The following is a 17,917-nucleotide window of genomic DNA, read 5'->3' as shown; positions in this document are numbered from 1 at the left end:
GCGGATATCTGCTGTGATTGAGTCCTCACCGTCGTAAAGTTGCCTTTGAAGCATGGCGTTCGATTATAACGAACTAGTTGTGTGTCTTAGCCTTCCCAAATGTTGAGGGTTGTTTTTTATAATTTAATACATAGAATTGGGAACGTTACATTCAATTTCATTCAGACTGCCTGGAGCCTGGAGCTGCGCACTGAGTATGTTCTGTTTTGGCCCGTGCAGAGTGCGCGTGCCCTCCTCGGAGCCCCGCCTCCAGCGCGTGCGCGAAGAGTATGCCAGAAGCTATACTCTTCGCGCACGCACACTGTGAGCCCCGCGCGCGCTGTGTGTGTGTGTGTGTGTGTGTGTGTGTGTGTGTGTGAATAAGTTGGTAACAGCTTAATAACAGTGACTTGTGTTCCAGTCTGGCTCAATATTGTGTTTCACATCAAACAATGTTCATCTGTTGTGTTTCTGTGTCTCATTGCCTTTAGTTTTTAAATGGAACCTGTCAGAGGTTCCTGCAGCACAACACTTTATTTGGTCTGTTTTTAAGGTTTTGACAAAAGGTTTATTTATGTAAACATGAATGTGGTAAAAACCTACAATCAACCACTTCTTAAAATCACTTGTAAAATATCTTCATAACCACTCAGAATGATTGTTATTGTGAAACACAGCCCAGGTGTTTTAGATGAGAAGCTGCTGCTGTATTGAGTCTTGTTGTCTCATCAGATGGCTGTGAACTCACACTGGACACAAACACAGCAAGGAGACACCTCCTCCTGTCTGAAGACAACAGAAAGGTGACGAGGGTGAGAGAGAAGCAGCCATATCCTGATCACCCAGAGAGATTTGACTTCTGGTCTCAGCTGCTGTGTAGAGATGGTCTGACTGGTCGCTGTTACTGGGAGGTGGAGAGGGAAGGAAATGTTTATATAGGAGTGACTTACAGAGGAATCAGCAGGAGAGGAGAGGGTGGTGACAGCTGTCTTGGAGGGAATGAAAAGTCCTGGAGTCTGAGGTGCACTGATGATGATTATTACTCTGCCTGGCACAATAACAGATCCACAGGCATACGTCTCCTCTCCTCTGTCTCTAACAGAGTCGCAGTGTATCTTGACTGGCCTGCTGGCTCTCTGTCCTTCTACACAGTTTCCTCTGACACACTGACTCACATCCACACCTTCTACTCAACCTTCACTGAAAAACTCTACCCTGGGTTTAATGTCTGGTCATATGGTGCCTCAGTGTCTCTGTGTTAGATAGAGGAGCGAGAGAGAAACTGTCAGATAGAGGAGGGAGAGAGAAACTGTCAGATAGAGGAGGGAGAGAGAAAATGTCAGATAGAGGAGAGAGAGAGAAACTGTCAGATAGAGGAGGGAGAGAGAAACTGTCAGATAGAGGAGGGAGAGAGAAACTGTCAGATAGAGGAGGGAGAGAGAAACTCTCAGATAGAGGAGGGAGAGAGAGAAACTGTCAGATAGAGGAGGGAGAGAGAAACGGTCAGATAGAGGAGGGAGAGAGAAACTGTCAGATAGAGGAGTGAGAGAGAAACTGTCAGATAGAGGAGGGAGAGAGAAACTGTCAGATAGAGGAGGGAGAGAGAAACTGTCAGATAGAGGAGAGAGAGAGAAACTGTCAGATAGAGGAGGGAGGGAGAAAATGTCAGATAGAGGAGAGAGAGAGAAACTGTCAGATAGAGGAGGGAGAGAGAAACTGTCAGATAGAGGAGGGAGAGAGAAACTGTCAGATAGAGGAGGGAGAGAGAAACTCTCAGATAGAGGAGGGAGAGACACAGGACACAACTATGGTTAATAGTTTAGCGCAATACTATAAAATAATGAATTCAGTTCCTGCCGCAACATGCATGCGCAAGTAGCCTACTTAATTGCTAGCTATACTAACCTTGACTGACTAGACTAGACCAAAGCAAGTCTGCACCGGTCTGCACCAAGTGCGGAACGAGGTGCTCTGGGCACGCTATGTTATTCCTCTGCGAGGAGGCTCTGTGTACCTCCTCAGTCTCTGGTGTTAAATGAAGTAACCTCTGAAGCCATAGGCTACAGCCTATAGACAACACACACACACACACAACATAATTTTAGTCTGTTACATTAATATAATAGTCTCGTACACATCACATAAAATAACTTAACTCCCGATCGTCGACAATCATGTAGTCTACAAGTTGTGTGCGAGATAGAGTATATATGTGCCCAGCTCTCTATAGAGTATAAGAAAATGTATAGCTCAGCGCGTTAAGCGGACTGGCTTGAATGTGGGAAAGCGGGGTTCGAATCCCGTGTGCGCTGCTGAATTTTTAATTTAAGAACCTGGTGAAATATGGTCTAAATCTGAACGTTCAATAAACGTCTGCAAATAGTGGGTGAAAAAACTTTCACTTTCAAACCTTCCTTGCATGTTTTTTCAACGTTGACCCTAAACGTTTTTTAAACGTCTTTTCAACCGAAAAATGCTCGCTGGGTTGCCTTAAACATCCACTTGGACTCAAGGATGAACTGATTAGATTTTGGTGGTCAAATGTCAAAGGCCAAGGTCACTGTGAATGAATGAAAGTTTTATTTACGTGTCAGGACAAGTTACATGACCCATCCCACATGGGATTATCAGTAATTACCATATCGATTCCGGTGCATAAACAATACAAACACACACAGCACACACAGCATGGACAGCAAAACACAGATTTAACTACAATATGTAGTAAGTAAAATATATGAATTATCTATCATATGTCATCTTTTTCTTCCTATCCCACGCATGTGAAATATATTCGTAAAAAGCAAAGATGTTGTCAAAAATAAATTCAAGTATGGCACCTTCTTCAAAATCTAACACGTTTAGCTCAGGGGAGTGAACTTTTTTAAATAGTATCTCTCGTAAGTCATGATACAATGGACAATACAAAATTAAATTAAATTCATTCTCCACTTCCTTCAACTCACAATATTCACAAATCCTATCCTCCTCCACCGTCCCTCTGTATCTGCCTGTTTCAATATGTAAAGGCAGGATACCACATCGTAACTGAGCACATAAGTACCTCTTGCTTTTAGGTAAATTAAACATAACATATTTTTCACATTTAAATACATTTTTAAATAAACAATAAGTTCTTAATTTTGGCTTCTGCCAAATTTCTTCAGTCCAAGACTGTAACCAGTTAGCATGGATCTGAGATTTAAACAGCTCTACATTTATACACATTCTTTGAGAATGTGTATAAGCTTCTATTTCAGATCATTTATCTACCACTATTCACACAGCCTCTAGCAATACAATTTTCTGCAAATCTGTTAACCGCATTTCCAATATCCCTATCCTCATTAATCATAGACCTCATCACCCCTCTTCTTCACGTATAAATCACAATGCTAAAATCATCAACTCTCTCAGTAGAAACCCAGTCAATTACTCATTCCCCCAACCTTCCATTTCACCTCTCTCTGTCACTGCTGGTCTCTGGAACTGCCAATCTGCTATTAAGAAAACTGACTTCATCACAGCCCTCGCCACTTCACAGTCACTCCTCTTCCTCGCCCTTACAGAAACATGGATCATCCCTGAAAACACTTCAACCCCCGCAGCCCTCTCTGATGCCTTTTCCTTCTCTCACACTCCCAGAGCCTCTGGCCGTGGTGGTGGCACTGGTATCCTAATTTCACCCAAATGGTCTTTCACGGTTTCTCCTCTTCCTCACCTTCCTCTATCCTCTTTTGAATTTCACTCTGTCTCTGTTTCTTTCCCAGTTAAACTCAACATTATCATAATTTATCGTCCCCCCGGTCCACTTGGAGCTCTCTATGATGAGCTGGATTCACTCCTCTCCCTCTTCCCTCCGGATGGCACGTCCCTCGTCCTGCTGGGAGACTTCAATCTCCCGTCTGCCTCTGTTCACTCCCCTCTCTTTCTAAACTTCCTCTCTTCTTTTGACCTCTCCCTCTCTCCTTCTCCGCCCACTCACAAAGCGGGGAACCTCCTCGACCTCGTTTTCACCCGTGCTTGCACCTCTTCCAACCTCACAGTCACTCCCCTCCCTGTCTCCGATCACCACTTCATAACCTTCTCCCTTCCCATTCCCCTCCCTATACTCCCCCCTCCCCCCACTCACATCATCACCACCCGTCGCAATATAAAAACCCTCTCACCCTCTGCCCTCTCCTCTGCTGTCCTTTCTCTCCTCCCTTCTGCTGAACATTTCTCTTCTCTTTCCACTGACGATGCTGCCACCAGTCTCCTCTCATCTCTCTCCTCTGCTCTTGATTCCCTCTGTCCACTCACCTCCAAACCTGCTCGACCCTGTCCCCCTGCACCTTGGCTGTCCGAGGCTCTGCGAGCTCGCCGGACAGAGCTTCGGGCAGCCGAAAGAAAATGGATCAAGTCTCACAACCCCTCTGACCTCTCCGCCTATCACCTCATCCTATCCAACTTCACCACTACTGTCTCCTCCGCTAAGTCTGCCTTTTTCATTTCCCAAATTCAGTCCTCTGCCTCCAACCCCAGTAAACTCTTCTCTACTTTTTCCTCTCTCCTTAATCCTCCCGCCCCTCCTCCTCCCTCCTCCCTTTCTGCTGATGACTTCATGTCCTTCTTCATCAAAAAAATCCATGACATCAGTTCTTCATTCCCTCCCCCAGCAACCAACAACAGCACTTCCAATCTCTACCATGGTTCCCCGTCCCCCACTACAACTCTTTCCTCTTTCTCACCCCTTTCCTCCGATGCTATCCTTAAACTTCTCTCATCTAATCGTGCAACCTCCTGTCCCCTTGATCCCATCCCCTCTTCTCTTCTTCAAACCATTTCCCCTGATCTATCCCCCTTCCTCACTTCATTTATCAATTCCTCACTGTCCTCCGGCACCGTCCCTCCTCCTCTTAAAACTGCCATAGTCAAACCTCTCCTCAAAAAACCCTCCCTTGACCACTCCTCCGTCCAAAACTACCGTCCAGTATCTCTCCTTTCATTTATTTCCAAAACCCTTGAACGTACAGTTTCTGAACAACTCTCCCTCCATCTCTCTCAAAATAACCTCCTGGATCCCCTTCAATCTGGCTTTAAACCAGCCCACTCCACTGAGACCGCCCTCCTCTCCGTCACACATGCCCTTCACTCTGCTCAAGCTGCTTCCCTCTCCTCTGTTCTTGTCCTCCTTGATCTATCTGCTGCCTTTGATACTGTAAACCACCACATCCTTCTCTCCACTCTCTCTGATCTGGGTATTTCTGGTGCTGCACTCTCCTGGTTCACCTCTTATCTCTCCAATCGCACATTTCAAGTTCTTTGGCGGGGTTCCCTTTCTAAATCTTGCACTATGAACACGGGTGTCCCCCAGGGTTCAGTCCTCGGTCCCCTTCTTTTTCTGCTCTATATTAGGTCCCTGGGTCACGTAATCTCTTCTCACGGGTTCTCTTATCACTGCTACGCTGACGACACTCAGCTTTTTCTCTCTTTTCCCCCTTCCGACACACAGATCGAAACACGTCTTGCCGCTTGCCTCAAAGACATCCTCTCCTGGATGACAGACCATCATCTCAAACTGAACCTCAGCAAAACTGAATTACTTTTCATCCCCGGAAAAAACTGCCCCCTCACTGACCTCTCCATCACCATCGACAATACCACAGTTCTTCCCTCTCAATTCGTTAAAAACCTTGGTGTACTTATCGACAACCAGCTATCTAACTCACCCTCAATTACAGCCATCGCCCGCTCCTGTAGATTCTCTTTATATAACATCAGAAAAATCCGTAAGTTCCTCACCACCGAGGCAACACAACTCTTGGTCCAGGCTCTTGTCCTCCCCCGCCTGGACTATTGTAATGTCCTCCTGGCGGGGTTACCTGCATCTGCCATCCAGCCCCTCCAACTCATCCAAAACTCTGCTGCCCGTCTGGTCTTCAACCTCCCTAAATTCTCCCATGTCACCCCTCTTTTCCGTCAACTTCATTGGCTCCCTGTCCTTGCACGCATCAAGTTCAAGACCTTGGTTTTGGCCTTCAGGTCAGTCCACCGATCAGCCCCCCTTTATTTACAATCCCTCGTCACCTTCCAAACACCTCACCGCTCCCTCCGCTCCTTCACCTCCACCGCTCGCCTCGCCCCTCCACCACTTCTGACGCCTGGTAGTCGTCTGTCCCGTTCCCGCCTGTTCTCCTCTCTGGCTCCACAATGGTGGAATGAGCTTCCCCCTTCGGTCGTGCTGGCCGAAACACTTCCTATTTTCCGCCGGAGGCTGAAAACCCACCTCTTTGGACTACACCTGGGTCCTCCTTAAGGGTTAATGCTACTGTTACATTTCACATTTCACATTTCATTGCTTCATTTGTTGTTTTTAACTTATCTTAATGTTTACATTTGACTCTTACCTATGTTTCTCTCTTTAATTTGTTCTTATCTGATATGTTTATAAATTGTAATTGTGTAACTTGTAAGTCGCTTTGGATAAAAGCGTCTGCTAAATGAAATAAAGTAAAGTAAAGTAAAGAGTAATATTCTCCAAAACCACACTCCTGAAACAGGTCCCAAAAAAAGCAAATTGCCCGGTTCTGGACACGCTCGCTTAACAAAAATCGTTTAAAACCCCAAACACCACTGTGACCTCTCGAACGCCATTTTCAAGCTTGTTAGCGCGATATCTCAGGAATGCCTTGACGGAATTTCATCAAATTTGCCTCAAACATCGACTTGGACTCAAGCATGAACTGATTAGATTTTGGTTGTCAAAGGTCAAGGTCAGGAACGCCATTTTCAAGCTTGTTAACGCAATATCTCAGGAATGCCTTGACGGAGTTTCATCAAATTTGCCTCAAACATCGACTTGCACTCAATGATGAACTGATTAGATTTTCGTGCTCAAAGGTCAAGGTCACTGTGACCTCAAGAATGCCATTCCCAAGTTTGTTAAAGCGATATCTGAAGAACGGCTTGATGGAATTTCTGCCAATTTGGCTCAAACGTCGACTTGGGTGCAAGGATGAACGGATTACATTTTGGTGATCAAAGGTCAAGGTCACTGTGAGCTCTCCAACGCCATTTTCAAGCTTGTTAACGCCATATCTCAGGAATGCCTTGACGGAATTTAATCAAATTTGCCTCAAACATTAACTTGGCCTCAAGGATGAACTGATTACATTTTGGTGGTCAAACTTCAAGGTCACTGTGACCTCACGAACGCCATTCCCAAGTTCGTTAACGCAATATCTCAAGAAACAGCTTGATAGAATTTCTTCTGATTTGGCTCAAACATCGACTTGGACGCAAGGATGAACTGATTTCATTTTGGTGATCAAAGGTCAAAGGTCAAGGTCACTGACCTCTCGAATGCCATTTTCAAGCTTATTAACGCGATATCTCAGGAATGTCTTGATGGAATTTCTGCGAATTTGCCTCAAACGTCCACTTGGACTCATGGATGAACTGATTACATTTTGGTGGTCAAAGTTCAAGGTCACTGTGACCTCACACACCCAATTTCCAAGCTCTGTAACGCAACATCTCAGGAGCGCCTTGACGGAATTTCTTCCAATTTCCCTCCAATGGCGATTTGGAGTCAAGAATGAACTAATGGGGGAGGCATAAGTCCGCGTTGCGGTCGTTCTAGTTTGACCACCTGCCAATATGGCTGCTTGATTTTAAAGTTACCAGTCAATTAGAATATCCACTAGCCAAAATGTTTTTCTTGAAATAAACCAGAATATGAGTGGGTTAATTTAAGCATAAGTATCAGTAAGTGGCCCGGGATTCTCAAAGCCAGTGTTGAGGGTCTCACGAACAAAAATGCAGTCTTGAAGCTAAATAAATCCAAAACCAACAAGTTAATTATTTACATTTTTACTTCAATGTAGAGCAGTCATTTCTTACACATGAGATTACTTTTAACCTTTTAGTCATAAAGATTATTGAAAGATATTCCATATTCCAGACTGAAATGTTATAACAGAAGTGGAGTATTGGCCAGAATGACATGAACATTTGGACACTTATTCAGCAGGTATCTTGCATGTTGCGTTCAGGTGCACTGTAAAAAAAAAAAAAATGCGGGTCACACAGGGGGCGACCACCCCATGACGAGCATCATCGTGGGGACCCCTCATCGGCGCCCAAGTGCGAAGGGGGGCAGCGCCGTGATGATCGCTACATCGACTCCTCCCCGCCCCCGGGACGGGAGGAAGGACGTTGCCATGGTCGAGGTGATGCCCCCCCCCCCCCCTTTCTGGATTTGAAAGGGGGGGGGGGGGGGGGGGGGGGGGGAAGGGACATTCGCGACCGACAGATCGAGTCCTTCGCCAAGGACAGAACGCTTTTACCCGACTAACCGTGGAGCAACCCACTACGCGCGAGAAGCTCTGGCTGGTCTGGAAGACCACCGCGAGCACAGCCCGCAAGTTCATAGACATACTTCCCAGTTGGACTTAAAAGAGCTACCGACTCGTTTGCCAGGGCCTCCGAAAGGAGTACCGTCAGTACTCCTGCCCGATGGTCGCGAGAATATATCTGCTGTAAATCCATGTGTTGATTTGCATTGACCATTGGTTGGATTTGAGCATGCAGGGGACGGGATATGGGTCAGGTCCCCATGTTTAATCACTGTGGCAGCTGCTGGTAACGGGGAATTGCATGCAGGTGTGCCGTCACTGATAGGTTAGTCATTATTTTCGACACAGTCCTAGGAATCCTTCGTAGGGATTCTATGCAAGGTTTGATTATGAGACCCCAGAGGTCAGACTCAGTTATACGAGGATGATGGCCACTGGTGTCTTTGCCGCTTTTCCTGTAGCATTTCAACATGGCTTGATTTTAACTCTGGGTCACTTATTATATTGAACTGTGATACATGGCGGTTGATACCAGCTCAGATGCACATTAAACTTGCCACACTGCCAGCTTGTTTTTGGTGGAGAAAGTCTGTCAGGATATTGACTGCCCAGTTGACTTTTTTGTGTTAATTTCATCCTTCTTCCTCTATCAGTTTGAGCTCCGTGGGTGTCAGTTCCTTATCCCGTTTTCCGTTTGTCGTTTTCTTCTCAATTTCTTTTTCCTCTGCTGCATCCATCGCTGCATCCCATGCTTCAAAATCTTTGTACTGTCCAAATATATTGAAATTAATCTTAAAATCGGACATTGTCGTTTGTTTCTCAAGCTAACTCAGTTGCAACACTTAAGGCTTTGACAGCTGTGTGCGTGCTGTTTGTTTACAGTAGGCTATGTTAATTAAACAGCTGTGCAGGTTGGGCAGCTTATGAATTTATATGTGATTAGACTTATACGGTTTTAATGCACATATGCCGGCCAATCAGAAACGGGTATTCACCCAGACCATGGTATAACATAAATTATAAAACAGTTCTCTCAAATCGAGCAATCTGATTGACTCACAGCTGTGGTATAATGAGCATAAACCACAGTCAATATACCACGGTTAGAGACACTACTCACTGTGTGAAGAAAATTAGGCAAGCTGTTTGGCCATGAGCCAGGGGCCAAATTGGGACAGGCAAGAGGGGCTCAGTGTCAAACAGGTCATCTAATTTTTTTCTCACCGCATTTTTTAAACAGCGATTTAAGACATTTAAATAATGATAATAAAATAATAATAATAATAATAATAATAATAATAATACTTTTCATATTGCCATACTTGGTAACCTTGGAGCCTCACCACTTTGGAGAAAATAAAGCTAGCTTGCGTCCAAGCCTCGCAAACAGGAACTCCGCAATACAATACCCAGAGTGCCTTGCGCTCGTGTTGACTGTTGTCTCCTGCTAGTGACATAATTATACGACAACTACTAGGCACGGAAATGGAAACATTTAAGGTTAACTTTGACGTCTGGGGTGGCTTATCTATGGACGAGTGGATTGAGCAGTGCCTACATTATCTCCAGAAAATAAGCCTGTTAACGTTAAACGAGGTACGTAAAGAGGAGGTTGACCAGCTGGAAAAAGACCATAATGAACACAACACCGTCAAGCAAACAAAACGGCCAGTGAAATGCTTCGAAGACTGGTGCAAGGATAAAGGTGTGGTTATCGACTTTCAGACCTCGTCAAAAGAGCAAGTCAATGGCGTTTTACGAGATTTCTATGCCACTGTCAGAAACAGTAAAGGCGAATGGTACGGACTGAGCAGCTATATAGGCCTCCATGCAGGTCTCAACCGATACATTAACGACCCACCACTCAGCCTCTCCTGGTGTCTCCTCAAAGACACTGAGTTTACAACATGCAACAATGTATTCACTGGCGTGGTGAAAACGCTGACAAAAAAGGGACTCGATATGACAGTCCATCACACATCGATATCAGAAGATGATTTCAAAGCTATCAAGAAAGCACTGGATCCCAACACACCGGAGGGACTAGTAAACAAAGTATGGTTTGACGTTCAACTTCACTTTGTGCGCAGGGGAAATGAGGGCAACAGGCAGCTCAAACCCACGTCATTCACCACCAAAAGAGACGAAAATGGACTAAAGTATGCAACAATGACCTTCAATGAACACAATGAATCACAATGACCCACAGGCGAAGAATGAAGAAAGCACAAGAGGATTCATGTTTGAACAGCTTGGAGATCCTCTCTGCCCTGTTTCATCTTTAGAGAAATATCTCTCCTACTTGCCCTCGGACGCACCAGCCTTTTATCTTCACCCAAGAAGAAACGTTAGCATCGGCGTCGACAATGTTTGGTAAGTAAATCAGGCATAGTGCATATTAAGGTGATTGCTAGATTAGGATAGCTACTAAAAATCTAATTTGCCGTGTTGCAGGTATACGCGAGAGCCAATGGGCATAAATCACCTCACCACAATGTTGACCAGATTATGCCACCAAGCAGGAAAGCAGCAGAGATACACTAACCACTGCCTCCGCAGTACCATGGTTCAGAAACTGTCAGATGGCCATAAGTGGACACAAATGCGAAACGTATCTTCACAGCTATTGGAGCAACATCCTCGCCTCGTCAAGCAACACACCTTCGCCTGACAAAAAATGCAACCCTAGTACAAGCAGTTATCCCAGTAATGATGCGGTCCCAGCGCGTCGCCTCGGCTGGTGCCTCGCAGCTGACTTAGAACTGGTGCGGACCAGAGGAATGTGATTTATGCCCAGTACTTTAAATGACAAAGTGAAGAAATTCAATAAAGTGCGGGTAAACGGCCAGAGTAACTATCACTCTCTTAAGGTAGCCAAATGCCTCATCATCTAATTAGTGACACACATGAATGGATGAACGAGATTCCAACTGTCCCTACCTACTAGCTAGCGAAACCACAGCCAAGGGAACGGCCTTGCCAGAATCAGCAGGGACAGAAGACCCTGTTGAGCTTGACTCTAGTCTGGCACTGTGAACAGACATGAGAGGCACAGAATAAGTGGGAGGCTTCGGCTGCCGGTGAAATACCACTACTCCTATCGTGCCCTGGAAAGCGTTGCGGTTCCGGTGGCATCCGGTGAGCTCTCGCTGGCCCTTGAAAATCCCAGGGAGAAGGTGTAAATCTCGCGCCAGGCCGTACCCATATCCGCAGCAGGTCTCCAAGGTGAACAGCCTCTGGCATGTTAGACGAAAGTGGGTAAGGGAAGTCGGCAAGTCAGATCCGTAACTTCGGGATAAGGATTGGCTCTAAGGGCTGGGTCGGTCGGGCTGGGGTGCGAAGCGGGGCTGGGCTCAATCTTTTCGGCCGGATTGTCGTGGAGCTCAACCCCAACACAAAGTAGGAACGTGACAGGCCGTGTGAAGGAGGATGCTGGCTGAAGGGCAAATGAGGTAGTGACGCAAGATGGTCGAGGGGGTGCGGTCGCGAGCGGTCCTGGCCGCTCACCTCGATCATGGGCACACGGAAGAGCGATAAATGGGAGATGAGACGGTCCCGCTTTCTGCAAAACACCCTACTATCTGGCCCCGGCGAGCTGCAAAGACCTGGGCTCCCTGAATCTGAATCTAGCTTTCTGATGACAACCTCGCAAAAGTGGAGCCTTGAAAGACAAGTGGAAGAGGCTTGAAAGTGGTGCATGAGGCGGTCGAGGTTAACACCCGCCCAAACAAAGTGTAACAAAGCGGCTGGCGCCTAGCAGCTGACTTGGAACTGGTGCGGACCATGGGAAGCCGAAGCTTTTCTCGGCCGGATCAATGTGGTTCTAGAGTCAAAAACGCCAGCAAGAAAAAATGGCTCGCTCCCTCTGGGTGGGCTGTCTCCGTCTGTGGCTCTTACTATATCACAGGCAGGTTACCATCCTGTCTGGTCTCCAGTCACCACGGGGGACAACAATGATCGATTGGCAAACGTGTTTTGCCATCGGAGGGCCCCCGCCGGCCAGCCTAGCTGGTGTCCGGGCGGATGGTTCCTCCGGCCTGCAAGTCCTTCCCTAGCTCTTGTCCTGGGGAGCGAAACCGAGAAGCCCCGTCTGTCCAAGAAGCCTCGTAGGGCCATCCAAAGAAATGCACCCCTGGGGTCATGGTCGAGCTGACCGATTGGTAAACAAAACCCGCCAATGGGGGGCCCCTACCGGCCGGCTCAGTCGGTGTTCGGGTGGAAGGTTCCCCCACCTGCGGGTCTGTCTCTAGCCTCAGTCCCAAGAAGCAAGACTGAGAAGCCCCGTCTGTCCAAGAAGCCTCGTAGGGCCATTCAAAGAAATGCACTCCTGGGGTCAAAACCCGCCAATGGGGGGCCCCTACCGGCCGGCCCAGTCGGTGTTCGGGTGGAAGGTTCCCCCACCTGCGGGTCTGCCTCTAGCCTCAGTCCCAAGAAGCAAGACCGAGAAGCCCCGTCTGCCCAAGAAGCCTCGTAGGGCCACCCAAAGAAATGCAGCCCTGGGGTCATGGTCGAGCTGACCGATTGGAAAACAAAACCCGCCAATGGGGGGCCCCTACCGGCCGGCCCAGTCGGTGTTCGGGTGGAAGGTTCCCCCACCTGCGGGTATGCCTCTAGCTTCAGTCCCAGGGAGCAAGACCGAGTAGCCCCGTCTACCCAAGAAGCCTCGTAGGGCCATCCAAGGAAATGCACCCCTGTGCTCATGGTCAAGCTGACCGATTGGTAAACAAAACTCACCTTGGGGGGCCCCCACCGGCCGGCATAGTCAGTGTTCGGGTGGACGGTTCCCCCGCCAGTGAGTCTGTCTCTAACCGTAGCCCCAATGAGCGAGGCCGAGATACCCAGTCAGCCTGAGTAGCACTACAGAGCCAACAACGGAACTTCAAATTGGACCTGGCCTGGCCTGGGCACGATGGGAGAGCCAAACCAAAGTCCTGGGAGAGCAATAAAACTAACTCCCAAAACCCCTATGTGTCATTTGTTCCAATAAAGAATGATACAACACTAGCAAAGTAGCACGACTCATACTTTGCCTGGCCTGTATGTGCATCACGCTGCTGATATGAATGTATCCCAGCTAGCTACCCTGCCAACCCTGTATGAATGATTGCTTGCTTTCGCAGATTAGAGAATGGCGCCCATACGAAGGAAATACGGGGACAGAAGACTCATGAACCCGAGTGCGGGGAGGCGAAGGCGATCGGCAGATGAGGTCAAAGGGGTCAAGATCCCTGACAAAGTGCCGCAGCGGCTGAGGTGGAGAGTCGGAGCGGCACTAGGTGTAATCACCGGCTACCTCGAGGACCAGGAGGTGGTGTTCCCGAGGGACGGAGGGCTTCCGGCAGTCGTCCCTGAGGACAAATACCAAATGGTTATCCACTTAGAGTGGTCAGCACTCTTCATCAAAAATAATTCCCATAGATAGGAGTGAAAATTGGGATGCTCAGAGAGCCATGAACCTGGCAACCAATAGAATAATGAGCATGGCGGAGCGGCTGAGGCAGGAAGGAAAGATCAGGGAGGAGCAAACTCCTGTCCCTATCCCCCTGATACTGCCGGAGGGCAACTTCATCTGTGCCGGCCTTGACAGACTGAAGCTGTATATGGGATGGGGGGAAAGCCTCCTTGAAGAGACTCTGAAAGCCCTATAGGAGTTTCGCACTGCTGCTTGCTTGCTTATGTTGATGCTGATGTTGATGTTACTATGCCTATGTTCCAAATACAAATGTGTTCTGGTTAACCCTGTCTCATGTGTAGTAAGTGTGTGGTCTCATTACATCAAAGGTGTGTGGAGAATGAAGAGGTCTGTTGGGATTTGAAGCGGAATTTGGTGAAGGGTCATACGCCCCTTTTGAAAAGGTGGCGAGGAGAGAGGAGGATGACAGAGACCTAAAGAAGAGAAGATTGAGAGATTCACCGGAGGACATCAACGAGGAACACCCACCAGCGAGGACGAGGACGGTGCCATGGAGGGGATCGGAGGAACCATCGACAAGAGACGCCCTTCAGCGGGAACGAGGATGGTGCCATGGAGACGCAAGGAGATCGGAGGAGCACCCTAGAGGTCGCCGAGGGGCGTCCTGGGATGAGCACAAGTATTCAAGAGAGCGAAACCCTATAGGTCGCCGAGGGGCGACCTGGGGTAAGTACAGGGGTTCAAGAGGATGATACCCTATAGGTCACTGAGGGGCGACCTGGGGTAAATACATGCAGTCAAAGGAGCCCTAGAGGTCAACGAGGGTTGTCCTGGGGCGCGTAACAAGCCCGCAGATGGGTGATCAATCGGTCACGGGCAAGGAGGAGAGACCCACGCACTGGAGACGACCAGCGTGGGACTCAAGAAACCCCAGAGGGGGCAAAAGGAGAGCACACTCCGGAACCATTACAGGAACTTCAGGCAATACAACCCAAGCCGACTCCAAAGAGGGACTCAGGCAAAACCGCATAACTCGCAACAACGAGAATTGACCGAGATTCTCTCTGATACTGCCCAGAGTAAGACGCAGGCAAGGCCAAGTGCCTGAGAGTCACCTCGTGTGGCCTGTCCACTAATGAGACATGTTGAGATGATGAATACTGCCCAACTACCAAGAATGAACGCCCTGACAGATGCAGTCTCGAATGCCAAGAAGTTTGAGATGAAAATGCAGAAATGAAAAGAGATGGGATGACATACCAGCGGAAACCCTAGCCTCACAAGGCAGGACAAGAGGGTGAAGACCGGGGTCAGCCCCCCGACACACAACGCATAACTCGAGCTCACTCAGAGGCAGTCTCAGAGTGCCAAGAAACCTGGGACCAGAGTGCAGGAACGTAAAGTGATGGGAGGACATACCAGCGGAAACCCCCGCTGACTCAACCTCATGAAAAAGGACAAGAGGATGAAGACTGGGGGGCCATCCCTCAACACACACAAGCAGAACTGGAGTCCAAACTGACCGAATGGCAAGAGTGATCTGCCCATGAAGGGCCCTCATCGGCTGGCATCGCCAGTGTTCGGATGAACGGTTCCTTCAACTAGGCAGGTCTAAACTAAAAAGGTGATGAGTCTAAAGGAAATGGCCCAACCAAATAAAGCGATCCCATATTGAATGTCTGGCAATTCATTTAAGGCATGAAGTGATGAATAGGTAGGCACTTGTAGTACCTCTCCTCCCCTGAGTAAATCCAGGCCAGCCTGGTAACCCAAGCTGCTGTAACTTGACCTAAATGCACCTTAATGAGCGCAAAGCGTTGACAAAGAGAACAATACTTTAGAATCTTCCAAGAGGTGATAGCTACTAATGTCAGGTACAGGTTTGATCGAGATCCCAACCAACCTAGGATACCCCCGACAGAGGCAGGGGGGTGCGGAGGCCGCGGGGCCCCCAAGGTGCTGGGAGGGTCTGCGTCACACGAGTGTTGTCTGACTCTGCCTCTTAGCAGCAAACCAGAGCGGAGATCCAGCCTTGCCCCTGCCTGCCCCAGGCAGATGGGGGCGGCTGCCTCACTGCCTCTAACCGCTGCGGGGGTAGGCACGCCAGTGCCCTCGCCTAACTCACACGGCCCCTGCTGGAGGGGTCAGAGTGGCTGGGATTCTCAACGGCGCAGCCTCCCTCGCCCACCCTGCTCATAGCAATAACAGGTAGAAAGGAAGAGATAGAGCCTAGAAGAAATCCCATACTAACCTTCCCCATGTCCCTTCTATATAGGAACGACGAGGCGAGCATGAGCGGGAGGAGCCGAAGAGAAAGGAGGAGGGCGAACGCGAGGGCAAGGAGACTCAGGGAAGAGAGGGAAAGAAGAAGAGGGGAGAGGGCCAGGCTGGCCTTTATGAATGCGGCCTACAGGAAAGGATGCAGGTTCTTTCTCAGTGACATGGGAGTCACTTGTCTTGACGGGATCAGAAGGAATTTCCCCCTATGGATGGCTATAGGGACCTCATCCTTCCTCCTCCAAGTGATCCCAGGATGTGGAAACAGTGAGGAGGATAAGTTAATAGCCAAGAGCCAGGCGGAGGTTGAGATGGACCTCATTGCCGAGGCTATGACAAATTGGGACTTGCCTGAAATAGAAAAAGTATTCTACGTGGCAGTCCCGGTCCCCAGTGAGGACAGGACCTTGACGGCTTGGTGCCTCTGCGCCTTTTTAATGTTACTGGGAGTAGGGGAGGAAGACATGGAAGAGGAGATGAAGGAAGTGTGGACGATGGGTGATGTGTATGGGATCTGCCACATATAGCTGCGAGGTGAGGATAGAGAACTGAGCGCCTTGTTGAATAGAGATGGGAGAAGGGGGCGGGGACAGAGGGACGACCCGACTAACCGAAGGTGATATGACGAGAAGGTGAAAGTCAAAGACCGAACAGAATAGACATTAAAACCTGTATGTGCATACTTATCTGTGTTGCAGGTGGTGCAGCGATGGCCAACCAGAGGGCAATTCTTCATGGAAGATGGCACTTCCTCCATGAGACGAGACTCAGGGAGCTGAGGAGGGATCTAGTCGGAGGGAGGGACAGAACATACAGACAACTGGCCATTGGATGCTTCATGGGAGAGGGACTATTATACGACTGGGAAATTTTTGAGGCCAACAGGGTGATCAGGGTGGGAGGCGGACAAACCAGGGTAGACCTGATAATGGTCAAGAACAGAAGGGCCATAATGGTGGGAATAGACACACATCCCCCACCAGGTGAGGGCAACGAGGCCGCCATCAGGGTCATGGCCAGACTGGAAGAGCCGGCCAGACTTTTAAGGGTTGGCGTCCCCGGATTAAGAAGGGTAACCACCTTCGGAGTTGCCCTCGTGGAGATAGGCACGGTGGTACTCCCGAGTGCGGCAGACGTACTGGAGGCGATAGGGGTACCTGATGTGAGGTGGGTCGAGGCCATGGAGGACCTTAAATGGCTCAGGCCCATGAGCCTGAGGAACATTGAAAGCCGGAGGTTGTCTGAGGGATAGACCCAGCCCAAGAAACTACGGGGACGATTCGTGAGAGTTCAGCTGAGGCCCCGAGAAACAAGTTCGACCGGGGTTTGACTTTGAGTTTAAGACCTATGTTCAAAAATTTAAATAAAAAGTTCATTGTTTACACCTAGTTACCGATGTCTCTTTATTTCTGTAGAGTGAACTAAGGAGTGTACCCAAAGACAGGCAAGAGAGCAGGGCAAGACTAACTTATGCCGAATACGGTGTCAGGCAGGGGGTGATGATTCGAACGACCACTGCAAGGATAGGGAAATCACTACAACCCAAACACAACACCTAGATAATTAATCTGAAGCCCCCATAGGTTAGTGCCACTCAGGAGGTCTGTCCACGGTGATCTCTGTGGATGGATTTCTCCTACCGGTGGGAAAGTATGATCGGGTGTAGGCCCGTTCATCTAATCACTATTTAGTTGCAGGAGCAGAGGATAACTAACCTTAATCCACTACACATATGATTATCCACAGGAAGATCATGGGAAGACCTACAGTGAGTTACTGGCATCTGAGAACAACCTTATTTATTGCTTGTCTCTGTGCCCCATAGGTGTTACAGTGAGGAAGGAGCTCCACCAAGGAGCCCAGCTAACTAAGACCTAGGCACCAGAAGGACGAACCCAGGGTTCTACAG

At 48.5% G+C, this 17,917-nt stretch overlaps 1 protein-coding gene across 2 annotated transcripts in view; it reads left to right on the top strand.

Annotated features, from left to right (window-relative positions):
* LOC310771632 (NLR family CARD domain-containing protein 3-like) overlaps positions 1-16,811 on the top strand; it is a gene marked incomplete at its 3' end in the record, with an annotated part of 39,379 nt that extends 22,568 nt beyond the window's left edge. Inside the window, exons 7-8 of one of the 2 annotated variants that reach the window (XM_083664202.1) lie at positions 712-791; positions 16,707-16,811. In XM_083664202.1, the coding sequence (XP_083520328.1) occupies positions 712-791; positions 16,707-16,787 (161 nt within the window). Of the gene's footprint in view, positions 1-711; positions 1,242-16,706 lie in introns of those variants that run through there. The other variant, XM_083664201.1, reaches the window with a different exon arrangement.
* Positions 16,812-17,917: the final 1,106 nt, after the last annotated feature.

Source organism: Poromitra crassiceps, assembly GCF_964638095.1.
Source record: "Poromitra crassiceps genome assembly, contig: HAP1_SCAFFOLD_918, whole genome shotgun sequence".
In the NCBI taxonomy this organism is placed as follows: Eukaryota; Metazoa; Chordata; class Actinopteri; order Beryciformes; family Melamphaidae; genus Poromitra; species Poromitra crassiceps.
Note: the sequence above shows the minus strand (reverse complement) of the source record. Positions and strands in the feature narration are given on the sequence as shown.